The sequence below is a fragment of the Genypterus blacodes genome, unplaced genomic scaffold, assembly GCF_046128005.1.
Source record: "Genypterus blacodes isolate CSIRO-AG114 ecotype Tasmania unplaced genomic scaffold, CSIRO-AGI_Gbla_v1 ptg000010l_1, whole genome shotgun sequence".
NCBI lineage: Eukaryota > Metazoa > Chordata > Actinopteri > Ophidiiformes > Ophidiidae > Genypterus > Genypterus blacodes.
In genome coordinates this window covers 307422-332242 of record NW_027466824.1, presented here as the reverse complement: position 1 = coordinate 332242, position 24821 = coordinate 307422, and the positions used below count along the sequence as shown (strand labels likewise).

At 47.4% G+C, this 24821-nt stretch overlaps 1 protein-coding gene across 1 annotated transcript; it reads left to right on the top strand.

Moving 5' to 3' along the window:
- Nucleotides 1-1390: 1390 nt before the first annotated feature.
- Nucleotides 1391-15190, top strand: wapla (WAPL cohesin release factor a). Its single transcript, XM_076158572.1, has 20 exons — nucleotides 1391-1686; nucleotides 2281-2673; nucleotides 3130-3925; nucleotides 4184-4458; nucleotides 4554-4684; nucleotides 5284-5379; nucleotides 5916-6080; nucleotides 6745-6881; nucleotides 7520-7631; nucleotides 7746-7976; nucleotides 9253-9364; nucleotides 9542-9639; nucleotides 9788-9864; nucleotides 10357-10532; nucleotides 10639-10754; nucleotides 10930-11157; nucleotides 11863-12073; nucleotides 12698-12786; nucleotides 12884-12979; nucleotides 13320-15190. Exons 2-20 carry the CDS (start codon nucleotides 2307-2309, stop codon nucleotides 13383-13385), a joined length of 3579 nt encoding a protein of 1192 aa, XP_076014687.1. The 5' UTR covers nucleotides 1391-1686; nucleotides 2281-2306; the 3' UTR covers nucleotides 13386-15190.
- The last annotated feature ends 9631 nt before the right edge of the window (nucleotides 15191-24821 follow it).

Here is a 24821-nt window from a genome sequence, read left to right as displayed (position 1 = left end):
CTGATAGGCTGTCCCTGTCAGTGGCACCTGTACAATCCAATCACGTTTGAGAAGGAAACAACAAAATACTGAATCCACAGGGTTTGCCCGCTTTTTAATTTTTTTAGAAAAAGTAACGAGTACTTATGGTTATGGATAGAAATGTAGCGGAGTAAAAAGTACGATATTTGCATTTCAAATGTACTTGAGTAAAAGTCATAAGTACTCCCCCAACATGATACTCGAGTAAAGTACAGATCCCTAAAAAGTATACTAAAGTACAGTACTCAAGTAAATGTACTCCGTTACTGTCCGCCTCTGTGTTGTATGCACACAAAAAAGTGAGGCTGATATGGAATGAGGACAGGATGACAGGAAACTAGGAATAATAGACACAGATAAGACACAGCAGTGATCTAAGAGTGTGTCTTTAACATACACCTTAAGCTAGAAAGCAGCTGTATAAATGCACTATTCAACATGAATGTGAAAATACAGACACAGTGTCAATGGAACCTTCAGTAACTCATCATCTTAATCTCAAATACCCGTAACTCCAGTTCTCTGTCACTCAATGAGACGACCCAGTCCGCTTATCCTCTGCACTCACCATCAGCCTGAAGATAGCAGAATGATGACTGCTCATCAGAATACTGGAGGCCTGCCTATTCGCTCACTGGTCGGTTAAGGGGCTCCTCCTAATAGCCTACAGCAAGCTTGCACATCAGGCCTTCATGCACTCTGTGCTTCACTTGGGGGTGGGTGGGAGCACCTGAAACTCAGGAAAAGCTCCTGAATTAGCCTGAATATATTTGAATAAAACATGGCAAGGGTGAAACACAGAGACATCTCTACAGCTTACAGCAGGTTGGGGTTGGAAGAAATGGGGGCTGGAATCCAATGAAAGAAAGCATCATAACCTTATTTAGAAAAGAACACACAGGATGGATGGTGTCAAACGTCACAAAGCCTGTTTTTGTCCCAGAGCGACACTAGCATGACTGGACTAGGCAAGGGGGGCAGCCTGAGGCCTTCGCCTCGAGCGCTGACACAGACCAAACAAAACTAAGCTCAAATAGAGAAAGGTTCCTTCAGCATAGTCTTCGCCTGTCAGAGATTCAACCATATATATAACCACCAAACGTTTATATGTTTGTTGCGTTCCAAACGAGTCACAGATCGATCTTTTCTTTCCTAACTTGCTCCCCCACACCAGCTTGCATCTGACAGCACGAACACAGCGGGCAGAGTCCATCTGTGTTCACCAAACCAAACAGCCCTCTACCGCCCCCTGTCGTCTATTATGGTTTCAGTTTTCATCCAATCACAGTCGCGTTTACTGGAACGTCTCCCAGCACGGCAAAACCTCCGTGTCGCTGATTGGGTGTTCCCATTTTGCGGAGCACGGCACGAAGGTCCTGCCAGAGAGGATGAGGGAGGGGTTACTTTAATGGCCGACAGTAACGCTATATAATGCAAAAAGTCACCATTATCCGCTGTATTTAGACTGTTTTAGCCGCCACATCTGTTAGTTCGCTTGTCTGTGGTAACCGGCATGTTCTCTGGGTCTCTCTCTGGTTAATGGTGTGCTTGTAGCGTTGTTTTTGACAGAGCTGACCGGACTTTACCCGCTTGATTTGTGCGCGAGCAGCAGGCCGGGCCTCAGCCGGCAGGCTAACACAAGCGCAGGCTGCTCTGAGCTGGAAGGTGAGCCTGCTTTACTGCTCCTACACGCTCACCGCAACACTGGACTCTACCGGTTTATTCTCTTTATTGATATAAAGGCCATGGTTCATTACTTTGTATTCCAAACACAGGGTTTGGGTCATGCGATGTAATCAAATGCGGACTGTAAACAGCGGCAGTGCTAGCCTAGCATAGCAGCACTGAAGCTAATGCTAAAGCTAACTTTATAGTAAGTTTACAGACGGGAGTGGGCCTAACTTACAGCTAGATAGAGTTAGTACACATAGATGAGATAACTGTCATTCTACCTATGCGACGTTGCTGTTAAATTACGCGTTGATTGGTCCGTGGAATTCAGCGAAATGCTTTATTACGGATCAGTGTGTCGCTCATGTTAAGCTTTAGGAAAGCTCTGCTAAAGGAGCTAGCTGTCCGATTCTGACAGCAGTGTGGTTTACAATGCAATCGACATATTAATGACCCGTAAATGAAGCTGCTTACTCGTGCAGTGTATTACAATCATTTAGTAGTGAATTCTGTGTTATGGCTACATGCAGGAATGTATATATCATCTATATACTAATGATGAGTGTTGCTGTCTGCTTGTGTTCGCAGAGAATATGTGATATAAAGCTTTCAACATGACATCCAGATTCGGTAAAACATACAACCGCAAGGGTGGGGAGGCCAACTCCAAGTTTGATGAGGTTTTCTCCAATAAAAAGCCCACCCTGAGCACCAAATGGGGGGAGACCACCTACAAGGCCAAGAGGCCCATGTTAAAGTCAGATGTGCCCGAGCACTCCAAGAGGCCCCGGTTTGAAGACCGAGACAGTGAAGAAGATCCCTTTGGGTTTGACAGCGATGATGAGTCGAAGACGGTCAGCTCCCACGATGCCTCGCACTCTAAGGACAACGCCACAAAGACGACCTCACTGCAGTCCAGTGGGACGGCCACGCTCACGACGTCTTCACGGGGCTCCACCAGCTCAACAGCCACCGTCACGAGTAAGAGAGAGCGAGCACACACACACACACACACACACACACACACACACACACACACACTCATGCTGATCTCCATGCAGTCTGCCACATTTCACAGTCATTACTTTGGAGTGAAGCGTCATTGTTGAGGGGAGTGTCTCACAGTTCCCCAGTGAAGGTTGAGGATGATGTTGGTGTGTGTGCCAGCAGAGTCCCGTCTGTCTGTTAATGTGCTTCTTACTTACCCACCTTACTTACTTCCTGTTCTTTGATGTGACAGTGTTGTGTTTTTACCATCTGTCACACCGCAAAACAAAATAGTGTTAAATTCCTCAGTGTGCCTGCTAGATTCCAGCACAGGGACCATGTAGACCTGTTCAGTTCATGGGCACGGAGGCTGGACTTCTTACTTTGACTTTGAACCCAAGTCGCCATGAAGTCATTTTCTTTGTTATGTTTATATGTGTATATTTACAGGCAGACCAACTTCACAAGAGAAAGCTGTAACAAATAACCAGGCCAGGTTCAGAAGCACATCAGACACCAACCAGAAACCTGCAAACTTCATTTCAAACACGGCTCTCTCTGATAAGAACTCCTTAGCCACTCAGAGCTCTCACAGCTCAATCACCTCCCTCCGTGGGAAACAGCCTGCTGATGAAGCAGGTGGTAGCAGATATGTCCAGACCACTTCCTCCCATGATGGGTTCTCATCAGAAGAGATGAGCGGTGCTGAGCTGGAGCGTCCTTCAGAGCCTCCTCCACAGCTGGTGGACAACATTCCCCCTTCTCCATTCACCCTCAGGGCCTCAAACTCCAAGAAATACCAGCGGCCCAGCCGGGCCAACAAAACATCCTCTGATCCTGCGGAAAACAACGATAGCAGCACCAAGCTCACCGAGGCAGCGGTCGCCCAAGATAAAAACAACAGTGTCTTTACCGCTAATGCAAGTAGTGCTGCCGTCAACGCGCCAGCCAAGCTGCCCGCCAACATGGCAGCCAAGCCGCCCGCCAACATGGCAGCCAAGCCGCCCGCCAACACGGCAGCCAAGCCGCCCGCCAAGCCGCCCGCCAAGCCGCCTGGCCGGGGAGGCGGGAGGGTGCGGGATTACACGGTGCTGCACCCTTCCTGTCTGTCGGTGTGCAATGTCACCATCCAGGACTCCATGGAACGCAGCATCGATGAACTGGTGACCCCCGCTGCCCCCGTTGACCTTGGAGAAGCAGGCCAGATGAAGAAGAAGTGTGACGCTCCTCCACCCAAACCTATACGGTACCTGGTACCCCTCACACTCTGAACACTACAGACTGAATCAGGGAGATGTTTAAAAACACCAGTGCCCTCTTATATGCTAATACAAATATTACAATAGACAGATAGACAAGATGGGTTAGAGTGAGGTTAGTAAGCTCTTCATAGTTATGATTGACAAGCAAATAGTCGGTTTCAGATCCAGATTTTATCAAAGTAAAACAGCAGATCCTCTCTTTCTCTCTCTCTCTCTTTCTCTCTCTCTCTCCATCTTCTCAGGTTCAGACCCACGCAGTCAAAGACCAAGAAGGAGAGCAAGCTGGAGTTCTTTGGCTTTGACAAAGCTGACCGTGAGGGCGGCGCCGTAGCCGGTGGCAGCAGCTACAAGATCAAGTACTTTGGCTTTGACGACCAGAGTGAGAGTGACAGCGATGAAGAGACAGCTCAAGCCAAAGAGAGGAAGGCTAAGAAGAAGGCTGCAGCTGCTCTCAGCTCCAGTGTGGACAGCCCCCATACCAGCGACTCTCAGGACAGCCAGGCCAGCAGCAATACAGGTACACAGCATGTGTTTCCTTGGCAGACCAAAGTTATCAACATGGCTCCTGGCTGAGGTATGGAAACTAAAACCAATCTCCCCCTTCTCCAATAGAGGCTTTTGATTTCTCCGATGACTCCAGCCCGGGTGGCGCTGAGGGTCAGAAAGGTCGCTCAGGGAAGCCAACCGACAAATCCAAGGAAATGGGCACCGGATTCAAAAAGATCTTCAGTGGACCCAAAAAGGTCCGGGCCTGTGCGAGCGTCTACGCCCGCCGCTCTGCCTGCATTTAATTCTCTTTTATTTGCCGTTAGAAATTTCTCTGAGTAATTGCCTCTTAGCCTATTTTGTAATTACACAGGCGATGACAATGAGCAGACACAAATCTCTTAATTACCACTTCTCTTGGTCAGACTCGCTCATTTTTTATTTTTCTCCTCTGTTCAGTCTTGATTTGTATGTCTAATCTTCGCAGCAACGTTCTGCTTTAGTTGGATCATCATTTGTGGCTCTGGGTTATTTGTTGTCGTTCTAATTCTGTTTGCTTCGCATGATCCGACCACAATAATTTGTTGCCTTAAGTAACCGAGTCTCAGAATGACTTGGCTTTGTAGTGGGACTGTTGTGCTGCACACTAAGAGTCATCTCAGTCCATCCTTATTGTTCTGTGCAGCACTTATGTATTGTTTGTAATGCTGGTTCATAGCAATAGCTTATGCTTTGTGGCAAAATGGTTTATTGAAATGTAAACATGTTGTTGAAGGTCCAGTGTTCTGAAACGTGTACACTGGGGTCACGTCTACAAACTCATAACAGTCATATCTGATGTTACATTTTGTTCCAGTCTCCTGCTAAAGCTGTGTACAACGCTCGCCACTGGAACCAGCCTGAGTCAGAGGAGATCCCGGTGCCTCCCCTGTCTCGATCCCAGACGGCTCCTGTAAGAGCTCACTCATCTTTCACATATGAACTCTGATCAAAGCACAGCTTGTCATCGTGTGGAAAGGCTGCATGGGTGATCAACTTGATTGTATGAACTCGTGTATGTCGGGTTGGACCAAATATTAGAGATGCCTTTCAAGACGATGCAGTCTTGTAAAACAACACCAGTAACCGTGGCCACAACAATTACCATTAAGTAGAATCAACTCTTCTCCGGAACAAAGTGCTGCGCTTCACAAGCTTTATTTAGAGCTGTATTTGGAGTGAACAGGTGGAACTTAATCTGGCATAATTCTGTCATTGAAAGTATTAATGAAAGTGAATGTTCTCTCAGGCATTGAAAGCCGACCGTGCCTAATTTTCCTTATTACGCTGCATTGCTGCAATGATTGAATCCTTGGCAATTCAAACTGTTTTCTCTGGGAACAAGTTAATTCAAGTCGGAATGGATTTTAAAAGTGAAGTTGTTCTCTCTGTGTGTGTGTGTGTCTTTTCCTGTGTGCCTCATCTCTGCGTCTCTCTCCCTCTCTTCAGGCCGTTCTGTCGAGCAGCAGTAAGGACAGCAGTATCTCCAACAAAGATGACGGCGTCTTCAAAGCCCCGCCGCCACCGCCCAAAGTCATCAAGTCTGAGACCATGCCCACCAGACTCAACCAGGATATCGTCACTGCCCTCAAATGCAGGAAGGAGGACAAGGAGGTGAGTTCAGGGGGCGCTGAGATGTTCAGAGATGCATTGCTAGGCAACCGGGAGAGAGGCAGCACTCAGTTTGTGCAGCTGCGTGCTAAGTTGTGAAATGTTTCCACTACAAGATGTTTGCATCCAGTTATGAGTTAATAAGCTTGCTTGCTGCAGTTTGTACCTATTTTATCCAGCTTTTTAAGGGCCAGAATTCATTTGAGTAAGATGTCATGTCGCCATTCTTCACTGAAAATGCAGTGTAGGTCAGAATGCACTTTTCAGCTCAGCCTCTACAGCCTCTGTCATTTGCAGATGGGCCATTTGGCTCCAGATCAGAGTTCTGCTCACGGATCACTTAAGGTAATGTGGCTGCAGCTAAGCTGTCATTACACATGCTGGTGATGTTTTAACCTCAGGTGCTGCAGCCACACACACACAGCATGACTGTTGGCATCGGCGAACGGTGTCAACTGCTGATCAGACTCTGCTTCACAGGACGAGCTGTTATTGATGAAGGGGTATTAGCGCAGTCAGCTATTACTGTAGTTGGAATGAGCAGCTGAAAGCATTTCATCTGCTGTTTGTGTGTGTGTGTGTGTGTGTGTGTGTGTGTGTGTCTGTGTCTGTGTCACATGCACAGCATCACAATTAGGTGACATTAACCCCTCTCCTCTCCCACCAGCTGTACACGGTGGTGCAGCACGTGAAGCACTTCAATGACGTGGTGGAGTTTGGAGAAAATCAAGAATTCACAGACGACTTTGAGTACCTGGAGACGGGACTGAAGAGCAGTCAGCCCCTCAACACAAGATGCCTTAGGTAAGAGGAACAATCGCACCGAGATGGTATTTAAGTCTTTATGGCTTCATTTACGGCTGGAAATGCATCTGTTTACTGAATGAATGAGTACAAAGTAGCCAACCAGGTTAGGCAGATGATGCAGATCTCTCCAGTCATTACCTGCCAGCGAGCAGTGGGACATTATACCAACATTGCCAATGGAAAGAAAGCAAAGTCGTCTCTTCTGCCTGGTGTTATTCAATCTGCAGCTGGTTTGTGGGCACCGTTGCTTCACTCCTCCACTCGGCTCTGCCAGGCACCTTCGGCTTGGAACAGTTGGTTCTTTGCTCCGCTGAGATCAAAGTGTTCCACGCCGTTGACATTTTTATTTCCTCCTAGAAATATTGCATTAAAGCATAACTCATCACAGTATTGGATTTGGGACAGCTTTTTCTGTAGCACAAAGACTTTTGAAGCTGAATTTTCATGGATTCTCTTCCTCTGGTACGACACAGGAGGATTATCTGTAGCCTTGAGACGGGCAGAGGGAAGAGGGTGAAATAACGGGGAGGCGTTACAAAACAAGTGTGATGACATTGGGAATCAGAATCCACAAAGCCCACTCTTCCTGACACGCCGTCTCTCTTTCTTCTTCTCTGATTCCCTCTCTGCTGCAGTATAATCAGCCTGGCCACGCGCTGTGCCATGCCCAGCTTCAGGATGCACCTAAGGGCCCATGGGAAAGTGGCGCAGGTCTTCAATATTCTCAGCGATGCTCCACAGCACTCTGTTAGTAAAACCTTCTTCTATTTCTCACTTCATATTATTTCCCTCAGAACCGTTTTTTGTCATCGCATGTCGCCTCCGCTGCTTTGTCCGAGCCGATCTCTGTTGTTTTGTCAGAACCTCGGTCTGTGCACGGCCTCCCTGATGTACATCCTGAGCCGCGATCGTCTGAACATGGACCTGGACCGGGCCTGTCTGGAGCTGATGATCAAGCTGCTGGAGATGGAGCAGGACGATTCAGGCCGAGAGGACCAGCTGACTCCAAAGGAGGTGGCCAAGGTCAAGGAGAAGATCAGGAAGCTGTGCGAGACAGTGCACAACAGACACCTGGACCTGGAGAACATCACGGTGCGTCTTCCTCCAATTCAATATGGAATAAGCTGGCCTTTAACCTTCTTTACACTTCAATGTTAGCGTAGATACTTGTCAGATAATCCCTGACATGAAGCCTCAACCTGAAGTGCTTTGACTCATGAGACATCATTGTCCACACCAAGGGCCACAGTTAATGTGAACATAATGACACTTCTACCTGAAGCTTTGCACTCGTGTTTTAAAAATACTTTTGGTTGCCTTACATCTTACTTGCTCTAATAAAGTCACCAGATTGTTCACGTGTTCTTGTCACGTTGAACCCAATAGCCCCACTGACGGTCTGGGGCTCTGTATCAGCCAGTCTGGATAGATGGATGAGGAGGAATCCAGCCTGTAGTAAATTATCTCTGCAGTGAGCTAATTATCCAACCATCATCAGGCATTCAGGACCATCTGATCCTCTGTGCTGCTGACTGCACTCCTGTCTCTGTGTTCTTACCACAGGCACACAGACGGAGAGCTGCACGCACACAGCTTCACAGCCTATGTGCCAAACAAGAGGCCGTGTTTGTGTCAAATACAAACGTTGGAAATGGCTTTACATATAAGTTAACGCAGTGTGTCTCCATGATTCTGTTACATGAGTAATTAGCCCCGACTTAACTGCAGCATCACTCATCCTGCCAGTTTAGCATTTTAGATATGGATCAGGCTGAATTATTTTTATTCTTTTCTCCTCTAACAGCCCTGCTGTTAAATATGCAAACAATGAAACATTTATAATCCTAACAAACCAACCCCCCCCATAAAAGCAGAAGTGCCTTTTATAACTAATTAGCTGCTGCTTTACAAAGCTATTAAATCAAACCTTTGTTGCATCTTGAATGGTAGAATAAGTTTGATGTGTCGTCTCTTCCACGCTGACGTTTCCCCACCAAGCACCCGGGTCCATAGTGAGTCCAGTCACCTCAAACCATGATGTTGGTGTTAAATAACTGTTGCAGTTCCACAAATGTCTGATCAATACTCCATCCTCTTCTGTAACTCTCTATTCTGTCCGCTGAAACAGTTTCTCCTTCTTGCCTTTGATTTGTCAGCGATTATTGAAGAGAAAAGAAACACCATCTGTGTGTATTTGTGTTGAATCTTTGCAGAGCAGCATTCACTATCAACTGCAAACACTTATTTGGTTGTGTCTGGCTCATTAATCAAAAATAAATCATAGCGAGTTGAGATAATGCTGACAATTGCATTTTAAGTGTAATGGATCATATGATGATGAAGATGATGATGTGCTTGTTTCCTGTAGACGGGTCACTTGGCCATGGAGACGTTGCTTTCTCTGACCTCCAAGAGAGCTGGGGATTGGTTCAAAGAAGAGCTGAGGCTCTTGGGAGGCCTGGACCACATTGTAGACAAAGGTAGGCGTGTGTGGAGTTTCTGCTTTGCTCGTGTGTGGGTGTGTGTGGGGGGGCGTCTCAGCTCTGCTGCTTTTGTAGCAAATGTTCTGGCTTTCTGGACTTAAGTGTCACAGCTCTTGACCTTTTAAGTAACTGTCTGGCTGCATAGTAATCCAGTGTGTGTGTGTTTTCCCACAGTCAAAGAGTGTGTGCAGAACCTGAGCCAAGAGGATGACAAGGAGAACCTTGTGGCTTCCCTCTGGGGGGCTGAGAGATGTCTGAGAGTGCTGGAGAGTGTGAGTACATCTCCAAGTTGTACGTCTCCATTGATGAAAAGACAGAACTGATCCAAACTTCTCAAATCTTCTGCTCTTTGGCGATTTGACCTCTTCATCTCCTTCCCCCTTATTGACTTGATTGATGACGTTTCTCCTCTTCTGACAGGTGACAGTGCAGAACCTTGAGAACCAGAGTTACTTGATCGCCTACAAAGACTCCCAGCTCATCGTCTCCTCTGCCAGGTGAGCTCCAGACGCACTTTGGATCTATTATTGACGCACTGAACCTTTTGACGAATGAATGAGTTTTGTTCCACTGTGTCTCATACTTCCTTACACACCATCCTATCCTTATTAAACATGAGGGGGTGAACTATTACTCATTTTTGGAGGCAACTTGTTTTCTAGATCATGTATCATGCAGGAACAAACTCTGCTTTGTCTTCCAGCAGTGTAAAGTAATCCAGATAACGAGCTCCCCTGTCGCCCTGAAAGTCTTCTTATAAGCCAGTGCAGCTCTGCCAACAGTGTTAATGAGAACCATGAAATCATGTGTTTGACCACTCGCATGGCTTAATTAATATTTCTGTATTGGTGGAGACACAGCAGGGATCATCAGGGGCTTCTTGTTTGACTTATGGAATTGCTGTGTCAATCTTATTCCTGTTCCCTCTTGTTTAATCTTGGTCTCTTCCTAAATTTGAGCTGTTCCTCTGTCTTCCCTGATTTCCCCAGAGCTTTGCGGTACTGCGAGGACATGATCCAGCGCTACAGCAGAGCACTGAACAACAGCTCCCTGTCCTCGCCGGGCGCAGCGCTGCCTCACTGCAGCTTCAGCAACGTGGGCAAGGCGGTGGAGGACTGCATGAGGGCCGTGATAGGAGTGCTTCTCAATCTCACCCATGATAACGGTATGCCTCGCATAAGCATTCAAGATGGAATCCCACATGCTTGATCTCATTCAGTTGACTGGTATGAGAGTAGGTGAGTAACCCCCCCTCCCTCTTCTGTCTGCAGAGTGGGGAAGCACCAAGACGGGTGAGCAGGAGCAGCTGCTGGTGACGGCCTTGAACTGCGTCCTCATAGTGCCGCGCTACATCCCGCAAGAGCAGCGCTTTGATGTGCGAGTGCTGGTAAGAAACGGCTCCAAACAAACCAAAGCAACACCAGACATTGCAAGAGAAGCTGTTTGCTGTGTGGATGTGTGTGTGTGTGTGTGTGTGTGTGTGTGTGTGTGTGTGTGTGTGTGTGTCTCTGATGTTCTGTGCCAAATTGAACCCGTGTTGTGTGTTCCGTCTTGTGATCTAGGGCCTGGGTCTCCTCATTAACCTGGTGGAGTACAGTGCCAAGAACCGCCACTCTCTGGTGGACATGGACTACACCATCGCAGCCGGCTGCCTGGAGGAGAGCCTGCTGCAGCCCGCCGACCCAACACAAGCAGAGTCGGGGGCAGAGCCAGCACCAACGTGCACAGCTGAGGCTCAGGGAGATGCAGATGAGGAGCCCAAAGCTGGTGCTCTGGCTGCTCTGGTGAAGGTTAGAGGAGTCGTGCCAGAAATCACTGATTGTCTCCACTCACTTACTGTACTGGTTGCCTTTATTTGTTTGGCTCCAGGTCTCTGTTTGAAAGTGCAAACAGCAGGGAATAATATGGCGTCATAAAGAGAGGAGAGTTTCACAGAGAGCGTGTGTGTGTGTGTGTGTACAGGTGGATCAGGCGGATCAGGCTGTGAACTCTTTTTGCTGGATAGTCAATGTTTTATTCCGACACTGATAGTTACTGTATAATGAATGTGAATGATGACATATGGCCGTGTCAGCGCTCCAGGTTGGCCTCTGTGTTCTACAGAGCCGGCTCCAGTCACAGGCTGTAATCCGCTTCATCCTGTTCAATGCACAAACTCATAAATTCTCATTAAGTTGAACACTAAACAAGCGAGCATCTGTTCTACTAATGCCTGCTGCATATTTGATGTTGGCTTTGATAGATGGATTAGATGATGCACAAACATTCCTAAAAGCAACACATCGTTTGAGACTAAACCCTGTTCAGAATGAAGTGTTGACTGTGTTTGTTACACACACACATTAGCGATGTCACCAGTAGGAACACCTTTGCTCTCACACTCGTTCATTGCATGTTTTTTATTCTCTGAATCATTTAAACCTGCCACATCACGCGGCTCCAGACAGGTTTGTGAATGGATTGCACATGTCTCCTCTGTCGTCTCCTCGTCGTAGCTCTTTCTGGAGAGGGAGCGTGCCGCCATCCTCGCCGAGGCCAAGACTGACGACCTCATCAGCGAGGCTCCTAAGCCGGCGGACCAGAGCGGAGAGTGGAAGGAGACGTCGGGGGAGATCCAGTGGGTGGCAGCTGAGAACAATGACAGCCAAAATGAGACGAAAGAAGAGAAGAAAGAGGAGGAGGATGAAGAGTTGGACCTAAATAAAGGTAAAGTGTGTGTGATGTAGCCACCAGTATTCAAAGTCAAACTACTGCAACTATTAACTTCCTATCTAGGTGGGTGCAAACTGAAGCCTGAATCTGTAATGAAGAGCAGATATTTGAGCTGCATTCATGCTTGGAAGATGCTATAAAAAAAATCAATGTCTGATTAAAAGCAGCAGTTAAAGATGCTGGACATTAGAGATTCATATAAAAGCTCAGTGAGACACAGAGCCGTCTCTTATACATGTCCACCGAGTGTCTCCCCCCTCCTGACGCCTTTGGTGAAGGTCATCCCTCAGTTTAGGAGCAGAGTTGTAAAGAGCTGCGTCACAATCTAGACGAGCATCTGAGGAGCTGAAGGCACACGAGGCTCTGCAGCGTCGCCATTTAAAGCCTCATAGACCAGGAAAGCACGACTGGAGTTAGCTAAACCTGGAGTGATGCTGTCTGTCTGTCTGTCTGTCTGTCTGTCTCTTTTAGTGTCTCTTTAAGATAACATAGACAGTTAAAGCCACAAAGCCTTTCACATTACATTTTTTTTCAACCACAATCTTTTCTCAAGAGTCTTAAACCTTGTTATTGTAAGTTGATTTCCTAATGTTTCCTCTTCTTTCTGCTTTGTTGTAGCTCTGCAGCACGCAGGGAAGCATATGGAGGACAGCATTGCTGCTTCCTACACTGCTCTGCTGCTGGGCTGCCTCTGCCAGGGCAGCCAGGTGAGACTCACACACACCACACACCACACACACAGCTCCTGTCGATTGTAGTGACCATCTTCTATTCATCACTGTGTGTCTCCCCTCTGCCCCCCAGATCAATGTGACTACTGTGAGAGAGAATCTACCTAAAGGGGATTTCTCCATCATGACAGAAATGCTGAAGAAGTTCCTGAGCTTCATGAACCTCACTGTGAGTGTGTGTGAGCGCGTGTGTTTAGATTCTCATGGCTCGTCTCTGAAATGAAGAAAACAAAAAATCAAAGCTCTTCTTCTTCTTGTGTTATTGAAGAATGCAGAGATTGCAGTTCAGTTGTAAAAGGCAACACCTGATTGAGTAATTACAGTTAGAGTCACAGATGAGTGTGACTCACCGTGTCTGAGCGCAGCGTCGCAGCAGTGTGTTGCTATAAATATCAATGTTTCAATGATTAGGAGCTCAGATATCCTTCACAGATCACCTTCACTGTCAGCCACCCGCGCCCACACTCACACAACTCTTTGTTTCTCTTCTTCTCTGTCTCCTGTCACAGTGTGCGGTCGGCACCACAGGACAGAAGTCCATCTCTCGGGTCATCGACTACCTGGAGCACTGTTAACAAACAGCCAGACAGCTTACTCGCGTTCTGACTGCACATTGAAGCGCCCCGGCCCGCCCCGGTGCCCCCCTGCCCACCAGGAGCCACAAAGGGTCGCAGGAGTCTCAGCAGCATTCCCTGGACTTCACACCCCCAGTCCCCACCCCCCAACCCTCTGATTACTCTGAATCTGAATTCTACCTGTAAAGGCAAACACTGACACACAAACACACACAGTTTCTGCAGCTTCTGGAGCACAGCCTGAACCAAAGCCCCGCTAGCTAATAGACGTGATGCACAGAACCCGTTCAGATACGTACGGACTCAGATAACCTTTGAACTTCCTAGATTCATCCTCAGGTAACTGGGAGCCAGGCGAAGGACCGGGCAAAAAATCTCGGAATGTCAGATGAAACGATGGACTCGGCGGCGGAGCCACAGGGGTTTGGATTCCCGGTCGCCGTAGCAACGCTTAAGAGTGTGAACGTCCCAATCGAATTTTATGGATCATTATGTTTTAATCTCTGCGTGTCTGCATCTTAGCCATGGGTGAAATCATTGATTAACAGGAAAACGTGGGTGATTTTTGCGGATGTGGGAAGGTTGCGTCTGTGTAAACCTGTGTGGAGTTCGTTTGAGTGCGTTCATCCGTTTCCCTGCGTGTTCAGGGAGAGAGAAAGAGAGAGAGAGAGGGAGCGTTTAACTTTAAGACTTTAGGTTTGGGTTGTGCCCGTTCATTTTATAAGCTCAAGTTGCACGGGCATTATAGGCAACTTTTAATTTAACTTTTATTGATTTATTGATTATTTTCTTCTACTTTTATTTGTTTTGTCGGGGGCGTTTATACCCCCAAATTCTGAATTGCGATAAAGAAGTAATCAGGCGTGAGAGAGAGGTGATGGTTCTGATGGAAACGAAAAGCTCCCGTTATCAATCTGGACTTATTCCAGTGTATTGAGTGTGTCTAAGTTTCAGTTTAAACATCATTATACTCATTTAAACTGCTATAACAGACGCCAGTGCTCCAAAATGTTACTTCTTAATGAATTAGCTTTGAATTTTAAATCTGATGTTTCTTTTTAATGTATTTAATTTAAGGACTTTTCCTTTCCTCCTGTAAATTCAGTTTTTACCCAACGAGATGTGAACATGCCACCTGTGTTCTGTTTGAATCCCCCCGCTTCATTAGAGTCTCCATGTGACGCAGCTCAGCAGCTGGACATCGCGCGTGCGTGTGCGTGTGTGTGTGGACTTCAGCTGGTCTGCAGGCGTCGTGTCTGTCGGAGCTCATCGCTGCATTTAGAAATGTAACCACGCCCCCTTTCTGTACGCCCTGCCACCTTTTAGCTGCGCCTCATCGCCTCATCCATTGTTCTCCCATTTATTTATTCTTTTGTGGTGTACCTGTACCTGGAACAATGCGTCTGAACCGCAGCCACGTCCTGCACCGCTCACATGTACCATCACTGATTGAACGACAGCCATACGTGAACACGCAGAATGGTTTGACCGGCTGTGTAGGGCTGCAGTGAACATCGCTCTTCGTGTTTACTGTCAAACCTCTTTGCAAAATCTGGTCTTGAATGAAATTTTAGAGTGTAAATACTCCTGTACATAGAGGTTAACGGACATTTAAAAATGCTTAGACTACTTTTTTCCCGAAGCTGATATTTTTATTTTATACGATTTCCGAGTTGTCATTTGGGAAAAAAACAAAAGTCGCAGGAAGAGAAAAATCTTGTTTGTACTCGTTTCAAGGACACTGTCTTTGGTTACATGTAAATAGTTGTATCTCAAAAAGAAAAAAAGTTGCTACTTTCAGTACACTCCCGATGTGTTTGATCTTTTCTTGGGCTGTGGGAGCGACGGGGATCCGAGCGCTCCCTCATTCCCACACTCGCTCACTGGACCTGTATGCAGTCAGAGCTCTGGGAGGTAAACACTTTACCAAACAGAAGCAATGATATGTTCTATTGTTGTGTCTGTGTGTGTGTTTGTAGCTGCCTCTGAATGCTCTCCAGCTTGTTCTTGTGTCTGTATCCCCGCTGGAGTAGCAGCAAACACTCCAAAGTGCGACTGTGTGTGAGAGACGACAAGCAAGGCAGCGACATCTCTATACGTCCCTTTTCCCTCCCGATCCGTTTCTTTCCAGCTCCTGACAAACTGGCGGGGACGGAGTCCAAAGTGTGCTCTGCGTACTTAACGGCACTCAGCTGTGACAGGTTGAGGACACGCTCCCTTGGCTTGACTGACTGCTGCATAATGGAAACAAAGGATTCTGGATGCCGTCGCCTCCGGAGAGTCACACTCACAAATGGCGTGAGGAGCCTGGGGAATCTGGTGAAATACTATCTTGCAACCCTGATTCCTTCCATGCAGGTGACAGCTGTGTCAACAATGATACAAGAGCAGACCAACCGCGGATCTCACATGTAAGAATGCCACCGGACGGGATAATGACCAGAGACCCGGGGCCGAGACTGAAACCAGAGCCTGTAGGTTTGTGCTGGTATGCTTTGTGAGGCCTGTTTGTGTGCTGCAGCAGGAAGAATTTCTGATGTGACTCCACATGCTGCAGCACAAAAACAGCCCCAACAATGCGAACAAGCTTTGATTTCCCTCCCATCTGTATTCAGACAAGAAGGCGAAGCGTCTGTAGCCGATACAGAAGAACATAGACGGGCCACGTTGCCTGGACTTCCATCTATATGGCTGTATTCAGACAGCAGAGAGGGAGAGAAAGAACAGTCAGAATGCAGGTGGGGAACACAAGCAGCACTTCCAGAGAGCGTGGCTGCTGCTTCCCTGTACACAAATGCACCTATATGGAGAGCAGAGAGGCATGTGTCCCTTTTTAGCTTCCACCTGTGCCGCCCCGATAATAACTTAAGTGACCACTGCACAAATAACATGCCAGTGTCTGTGTGTGTGAGTGAGGATCTTTCCTTTTATCCACTCAGGAGCATCACGAGTCACACGGCTCTGCAATGTCCCGTGACGGCCGCGTCCAAAGGCAGAACTCACTCACACTGTGATGATCGGTGCTCACAGAGAGGGGATGATGTCTTCCGCTGCGAAGATGTGAGGGAAGAGTGAAATGAAGGGATGCAGAGCGGCAGAGATTAATGTTCCCCCACCTGTCAATCAGCAGCCTCTCCGTGAGGCCCGAGCATCCGTCCTTTCATCCGCCTCCGTCTCCAGCTGGACGTCTCAGTGTCTCCCAAATCTCCTTAGTCCTTGACTCGTTTGTCTCCTCGGTGTCTTTGTGTCCTCCTCTCCTGCTCCTGCGTCAACATCATTGTAACCCAGTGTGACTCACATCTGAAGTCTCCTGCGGCCGGCTTAGAGTGATTTGAAAGCTGTGATGCTGATTAGCTATTAATTATCTGCTTCCATCCATCTGCCGCGTCCCACAATGGCAGGATTCCACGAGGCCTTGGTGCCACTAGGTGGAGTGAGCACTCAGCCTCTGACCGCACGGCCTTAAGCCACGTCCATGTACACACACACACGCACACGCCCTGGTTTCTTGGTCTGCTGTGGAGTGGCCCACTGATTTACCCTCAAGCTCTCAGAACTTCATCTTGTTCCGCCAGCTCGTGCACTCACAGCGGGGCTATCATGAAGAGGCTCAGTGGCGATTCTGCTGCCCGACGCCGTGAGAACACAGCAGGATGAAGACAGAATGGAGAAACATGAAGCAGCTCAGACAGATGAAGCCTCTGCATACTGGAGAGATCTGTGGCAGGAGGAAGACAAAGATCCGCTGCTCCTCACGCCTCAGCGCCTGTAATCTTTGTTTAACCCATGTATTTATTCATGTCTAACATCAAATCAAAGGCGACGCCCCTCATGAAGGTGTAAAGACCTGAAATCCTTTAAACACATAACACACATCTCCTCCTCTTCCTCCGGCCTGCGTTCAGTTTGTGTCTCACAGCAGATGAAGTCTGAGCAAACACGCTGGTGTCTGCATATCATGTCACCACAACACAGCAGGACCTTGATCCAACACTGTGAACTTGAAGAACTTTGCACTCCACCGGGCTGCACGGCGGTGATGCAGCCGCCCTCCACCCATTTGTGTACAAGGTAAAGATTATTCTGCAATGGATTTATCCCCTCTGTTTGTCTGCTGCTGCTGCTGCCTTATTCTGCTGTCACAGCAGACTGTGCTTTGGCCCACATGGATGATTTCTCTGTTGTTTACATTCACACGCGCTCGTACACACTCGCAGGTACACACACACAGGCAGCCAGGCATATGAACAAGCACACACAGTCTGCAAACATCTAGCAGTTAAAGCAAAGATGCGGTGTTGCACAGTGTCACATGCGTAAACACATGTTCACACTTTTGATACACACACACACACACACACACACTCTAAGGTAAACTGCAAAAAAACCCAAACAAACTAAATATTCTGTAATGTAGTTAAAAGAAAATGCTCTGTGATTGACGGTCATCAGTCAACCTAACTGCATGAATGGTTTCTCTGCCTGAAAGAAGTTAGAAGGACCTGAAGCCAGAAAGTGCCTGAAGCTAATTTGAAGAGATTTGAATGGAAAACTCATTATGAAAAGTCTCATTTTAAACGTGTTGAGCAGCGACTCTTTGAAAGTTCCAAGGTAAAGTTTGTGAAGTGGAGCTGCTTCTCCTTTCAGCTGAGCTCACTCTCTGATTTACTGACTTAATACAAAATCTTGCCATTTCTGCCAGAACTGCAAACAACAAATGAGGCCTTTAAAAAGTGCTGCATGCTGCCGTTTCTCAGAAGTGTGAGTGTGTGAGTGTGTGAGTGTGTGAGCGAGGGACACATCACTAAAGGGAACACACCTAACGTAGCCAAACTGTCTAGAATGTCCTGATGCCTGTTGGAGGATCCTGGTCAATATGTGTGAGTCTGAAAAACAACACAACAAGATTTTGTATCTTTCCTTTATACATTACAGTCATTGTCTTAGAGCCTAATGAATCCTATGAACTGTGATTAAACATCTGTACCAATGTTGGATTATCTTCAACTAAACTATTACCAATCATCTCGTTCGTCTTTGACCAAATCAGTGATTGCGTAATTCCAGAGTTGTTCTCCCTCAGTGTGCAGACATGTGACATGCTATCAGCTGTTTCCCTGGGCTGCAACACTTCCATATCTGAGATGGTTGCTGAGTTCAGACGCGTGTGCATGATTTGCACTATCTCCCCCTCAACAACCAGCTTCTCTGAAAGCAGGATGTGAAGGCACGAAGGGCCGAGCTGTGGAAGACGGAGGCTGAGATGCAGCAGACGATCCAGCAGAGACGACTGAAGATCCAGGAGATAAAACAGTCGGTAAAGCTCAGCGGGGAATCTGCACCCAGAGAGAAAGCAGACGGAGCTCAGGCCTTCACCACTCTGAAGCAGTGTGTGGAGAAAAGCCATCAAGAACGTGGAGGAGAAGCAGAAGAGGCTGAAGATTTCATCAAAGAGCCACAGCGGGACAGCGGGATGAGGAATGGAAATGATCCTGAAGCTTTTGCTGGACCTTCTGTGGACCATGAGGAGCTTCTGGTCTCCTTTGATAACGTCGATGCTGCAGCTCTGATCATCTCATCTGTCAATCACACTGAGTAAACCGATTGGCAGTCGAGAGAGAGAGAGAGAGAGAGAGAGAGAGAGAGAGAGAGAGAGAGAGAGAGAGAGAGAGAGAGAGAGAGAGAGAGAGAGAGAGAGAGAGAGAGAGAGAGAGAGAGAGAGAGAGAGAGAGAGAGAGAGAGAGAGAGAGAGAGAGAGAGAGAGAGAGAGAGAGAGAGAGAGAGAGAGAGAGAGAGAGAGAGAGAGAGAGAGAGAGAGAGAGAGACCACCCATCCATCTGTACTGCTTGGCGTGCGTTGGCCTGCACTCTAACAGATGAGCTTGGTCCGGAGGGGAGGGAGCCAGATCAGGAGCAGAGTGGAGTGGTGGTGTTACCCCCTCCACACACACACACACACACACCCCCACCCCGAGGCTCAGCCGGCCTCCGTCCTGTAGAGGCACGGTGAAGGCTGATGAGTGCACGTGTGGAGGATTGTGTGTGTGTGGTGGATTGTGTGTGTGTGTGTGTGTGTGTAAGATGGAGGTTGTGGAGGTTGTTAACGTAAGATGGACAGCTCCTTCACCTCATCCCAATGAATGCATCGCACAAATCACACACACACACACACGCTCGCCTGCACAAACACACCTGCAAGGAAATTCCCACAATGCAGCACGACGCAAACAGCCTCAGAAAACACAACTGACAGAATGAGCGTGAGGCAGAACGAGCTGTTTTTAGGTGGAGGTTGTGTTTTGCTCTACCAGTGATTCAGACGGAGGCAAAGTGTGTGTGGGCGGCCTGTGTGAACATTATGGGCAGATCAGGGATGGTTGCTCATTCACAGCAGCAACGTGTGTGTGTGTGTGTGTGTGTGTGTGTGTTGGTGGTGCGGTCACAACATGGAGTGAAGGAGGGAGTTTTTGTAACATAAAGAATATATGAATAGAAATGAAGCAGGCGTGATTTCTCTCCCGTTTAGTTGGAAATGTTTCAGTGTGGACTCAAAGATCTGAAGGCTTAAACGCTGCTGCGAGTTGTGGATGACGTTCCATCACAAAGTCTCCATCCTGTCTTCAACGCTCTGCTGATGTAGTTGTCAGCATGTAGTATTCAGTAAAGTTCACACTCAGGACTGTGGAACGGAGTAAACACTTTGGTTTCTGGTTTCTGTGCCGTGGGGTCGGCTGGAGGTCGTGTTGTTTGCTCGACGCGATCGATGGAGACTCGCGGTGCCGTCGAGCAAGCGGGCGGCGGTGCGGGGTTGTTGATGTTGTTCTGGTTTGTTTTTTACTCTGAACTGGAAAATGATTGATCTCAGGTGGATTATAAAAGCTTCACCTGGAGACAACAGAGGAGCACAAACTGCAGGAGAGCCCAGGTGAACTCCCTCCAACCTGTTAAGACCCATTAATGTCCTCTGTAATGAACTCTACCTCCTGTCCATCTTCTCTCTCTCTCCCCCCCTCTCTTACCCTCTCTCTTTTTCTCCATCTCTCCATCTCTCGCCCCCTCTCTCTTCTTCTCTCCCTCTCTCTCTCTCTCCCTCTCTCTCTCTCTCCCCCCCTCTTCCCCTCTCTCTTTTTCTCCATCTCTCCATCTCTCTCTCTCTCTCTCTCTCTCCCCCCCTCTTCTCCCTCTTCCCCTCTCTCTTTGTCTCCATCTCTTCATCTCTCACCCCCTCTCTCTTCTCTCTCTCTCTCTCTCTCTCTCTCTCTCTCTCTCTCTCCCTCTCCCCCCCTCTTCCCCCTCTTCCCCTCTCTCTTTTTCTCCATCTCTCCATCTCTCTCTCTCTCTCTCTCTCTCTCTCTCTCTCTCTCTCTCTCTCTCTCTCTCTGTCTCTGTCACTTGGCTGTTTTCTTCCTCTTCTCCTTCTTCTTCTCCTCTCAGACATCCTAGCGATTGACAGCCAGTGTGACGCATTGGAGGTCATGCCAGTCGTACTAGCAGAGACCTCCTGCCCCCCTGTGGCCTCCAGAAAGGCGAACCACAACATCAGGACACCAGACTCTAAACGGGGGTTTGAAGCCCTCCTTCTCTCTGAGCGTAATGGTGCCTGTGATTCTTCCCCGGGGGTTCGCTGCTCAGCAAGGCACAGCTCTCAGTGTGACGGTGAAAGTGAACGGCTCCGAGTGAAGCCAGAGATCCCTGCTGCAGTGACAACAACTAGCAGATGTTTACACTCTTAAGTTTACACTCCATGATCGTCCCTGGAGACTGAGAGGAATAGAGGCTCGTGTCACACAACCTCAATTAGCAGGTTTGTTTCCCCCGTGTGGGCAGAGAGTAAAACAGACCTGAAGACCTGTGTGTGTGCGTGTGTGTGTGTGTGTGCTCGTGTGTGTGTGTGTGTGTGTGTGTAGAGAGAAGTGCCCATTAAGGCTCTAGAGTCTCAGCTACTTTCACATGAAGACAGTAGCCAACGACCTGCAGTCTGTCTAATGTTGCATTCAGGCGGTGTGGGAACAAAGTGAGTTTACCAGTTGTGATGTTTACGCAACCTGTGAGCCATTTGGGTTTGGAGAAAACTCATCCTCATCCGTTCCCTCAGCGCGCTCATCTCATCATCCCATCATCCTTTCATCCCTTGAACCCGACTCATCACACCAGTCTCTTGTTCCTTCATGTTGTTTCCTCTCTATCGTTCAGGGTGACCAAACCATGTCCATGTGACAGGTCCAGGCCTCAGCTGGACCACAGCAGGCCTCAGTTCCTCCCCTGACTAATGGTCTTGGTCGTACTAATATGGGAGCGTTTGGGCGTGTGTGTGTGTACGTACAGCCACAGACAGCAGAGTGAGCTCGCTGTGTGCTGCAGGGATTAGAGCCACACAAAGCCTGGTGAGGGAATTGACAGAATGAAACGTTACTGTTCTCCTCTAAATCAGGAGGATTATTGGAGTAGATTCACAAGGAGCTGCAGCAGAGAGTCAATTGGCTGACAGATGAAATGAAAACCCATCCACCGTCATCACGTTGGCCACAGATCTGGTTGAGGTTATAACATAAAACACTACAGCACAGTGTGGTGTGGTAGATTTGCTGAATCTGTTTAATGAGTGTGTGTGTGTGTGTGTGTGTGTGTGTGTGTGTGTGTGTGTGTGTGTGTGTGTGTGTGTGTGTGTGTGTGTGTGTGTGTGTGTGTGTGTGTGTGTGTGTGTGTGTGTGTGTGTGTGTAGTTTTCCACAAACAATAGTAGGTAAAGGTGCATGCAGAGTTTAATGAGCTGCAGAATTCCAATATATTCAGTCCAGCTGCACGTGCTTCTATGATCTCCTTCTTAAAATAGTTACACAAGGCCTTTGGAATTAAAGGTAAAAGGATTCCAAACCTGCTGAGAGCCTGAGAAGCTTGTAGTTTCCTGCAGAGGTAGAAGTAGAGGCCGATACGACGGAAAAGGCACGGGGAAAGTTTGCCTGGACCCTGGAGGGAGAGGAGAAGTTTGTGCTCTTTCTTGTTGTGTTTGTTCTCCTGATGTTCTCGTCTGTGGAATAGGTTTAGCTCTTTATTCTGCAAGAATCGATTCCCTGGATTGCTCAGGTGTGTGTGACACACTTAACACAAGTACACCACTATGAGCTTTTACGCTGGGAAAATGTTTTTCCGCAGCCTGTTTAAGATTTAGGATTTTACTTTGCCGTGTTGACACCTGCACAAAAGCAGATAATTCCCCACGAGAGCGTTAACAGTTTAGAGAGAGGCCGGTGTTATATTTTGCTTCTGGCCTTGGCTGATTACATCTTCTATCTTCATGACAACAGCAGAACGTATTCTTATTTCTGCAGTTTATGAGTCCTTATCGCTTCATTTGAGATTGGGCAAACAACTTATCTTTACCTCGTTGCATTCATCATCAAAATCCCAATGCCTTTCAGGTGGATAATAAGGAATCCCTGGAAAATGTGGATTTTCTTTTGTAGAAGAGGCAAAATCCCTTTCTGCTCTTCTGCTGCATTGTGCTTACAAGGCAAGATTTACTGTGGTTACCTGTGATACAAATGGAAACTCCAGAGTCCAGATTGGACAATGAGACAATAAGGACGCTCGGTTCAGCAGGAAAGAGACGAGAAAGTCAACAAAACAGCAAAGCAGAAACCAGGAGAACAAAGTCACTCATGTATCTGCATTATCCAGCAGAAGGTGAAGGACAAACAGAGGGATCAGCCTCATGCAGATGTGCTGCTGCGGACAGATCCAGCACATCTGCATCATACTTTTATTTGTTGATGTATTTATGACATGTTCTCATCTTGTAAGTAGGAATAATTCCCCCTCATGGAGGCGACGCCGCTCGTTATAACGTTACAAACCTGCTGCTCTGTCTGATCGGTCACACAGTGGGGAAGCTTGAAATGAGCTGTGAACGCTGCAGATACATTTGAATTCAGCATAACTTTTATTTATTCACCACATTGAGCTGTGCTGCTTTATATTTGTAAACATGAAAGACTTTCCTCAAGGCTAGCAATGCAACATTCAATACTGAGTGTTATCCTTGGCAGAGATACCGAGAGACGAAGCGCTCAAACTTAATTCATCATACCTCCTAGCTTTAACTGACAACTTACATATTTTAAACCCCGGCAAACCCAACTAATTTAACCACAACAACGTGCTGAAAAAACACATTTCACAAGCCTCACTGTTTACTCCAACATGTATGAAGTGTGGAGCAATGTGCTTGTTAGTTTGGCTCCATTCCTCTCATCAGTGGATGTAGACGAGGCAAATTAGATGACATCATCCCGTTTCCACCAGATGAGCTGTTACTGTTTGATCTGCAACACTTAATGATTCTGAATGAAAACAACTTTTAAGTGAACAACAATTCACAAACTAGTTATCTGCGTTTTGGTCATCGGCCATGGAGCTCTGGATGTCTGTAGATTAGAACATAGAGTTTTAACTATTCCAGCACATGTATGACATTATCAGGTATAGTACCACCCTGTGCCACCAGGGGCGCAGTGATTCTTTTTTTATCCGCGTATCTACCAGGTATTCATCCAGCGAGAGAAACAAGAAGCTTCGTTCAGAAAGAGTTCCTTCCGGTTCCGACCCGAGTGAGTTCTTGACATTAAAGCAGCGTTCAGCACGTTTCCGGTGCTGCTGGATTCTAATTACGCAGAGGATGACGTCACTGCAGCCTTCACTTCAAACGCAACTGACGGTAAGAGACCAAACGAGATTATAAATTTAGAAAGTTTGAGTGGAAGCGAAATCATTTAAGCATAAAGGATCTGGATCAGTGTCGATATGATGTGAATGTTGATTTAGTTGACTAACTAAGAGACGCAGGTGGAGGATTGTCTTCTTGTTTGTTCAGTCAGGTTCAATTAAGGCCTGGACAACAAAATCGCAAAATACTGCAGAATTCCGCAGCAAAATCGCAGAAATCTCCTTTTTCTTGCTTATTGTGTTTTTCACTGTTCTGCTGTTTCCGCTGTGTCTTCATTTTTTGCTCTGTTGCTTTGCCGCACATTGAATTTCCCTCTTTGTTATGAGAAATGTCTCAACCGAACCAGACTGTTCGAGTCGCGTTCTGTCAGAGTTCCGGGTTCAAAGTTTCAGACCCAGTTGGAGCCACAGGTGGATCAGAACCACACACGGTTTCCTTCTGTGTCTGTATGAGGAAAGTTGTGCTGAAGTTTGGCGTTGACTTCATAAACGTGCATGTTGTGGCTCAGTGTGATGCGATGTGCTCATCCTGATGAATCAGTGCATGAAAATACAAACAACATGAAACCTGTTACTCTCTGTCTGCCAGCTGTTTGGAGGAGAGGCAGTTCTTCGTCCTGCTGCAAGGAACTCTGCATTTTCCCTATATAGTGGAGTCTGAACCAACAGAGTCTGAACTTCTCTCATTCATCTCCATCCAGAAATACAACAACACG

What these genes read in the sequence shown, in the direction of transcription:
- wapla (XM_076158572.1), top strand. Translation starts at nt 2,307, where the DNA reads ATGACATCCAGATTCGGTAAAACATACAACCGCAAGGGTGGGGAGGCC. An exon ending in CTCAACAGCCACCGTCACGA is followed by an intron (nt 2,674 to 3,129) that starts GTAAGAGAGAGC and finishes GTATATTTACAG; the next exon opens with GCAGACCAACTTCACAAGAG. An exon ending in TGGACCTGGAGAACATCACG is followed by an intron (nt 7,977 to 9,252) that starts GTGCGTCTTCCT and finishes TGTTTCCTGTAG; the next exon opens with ACGGGTCACTTGGCCATGGA.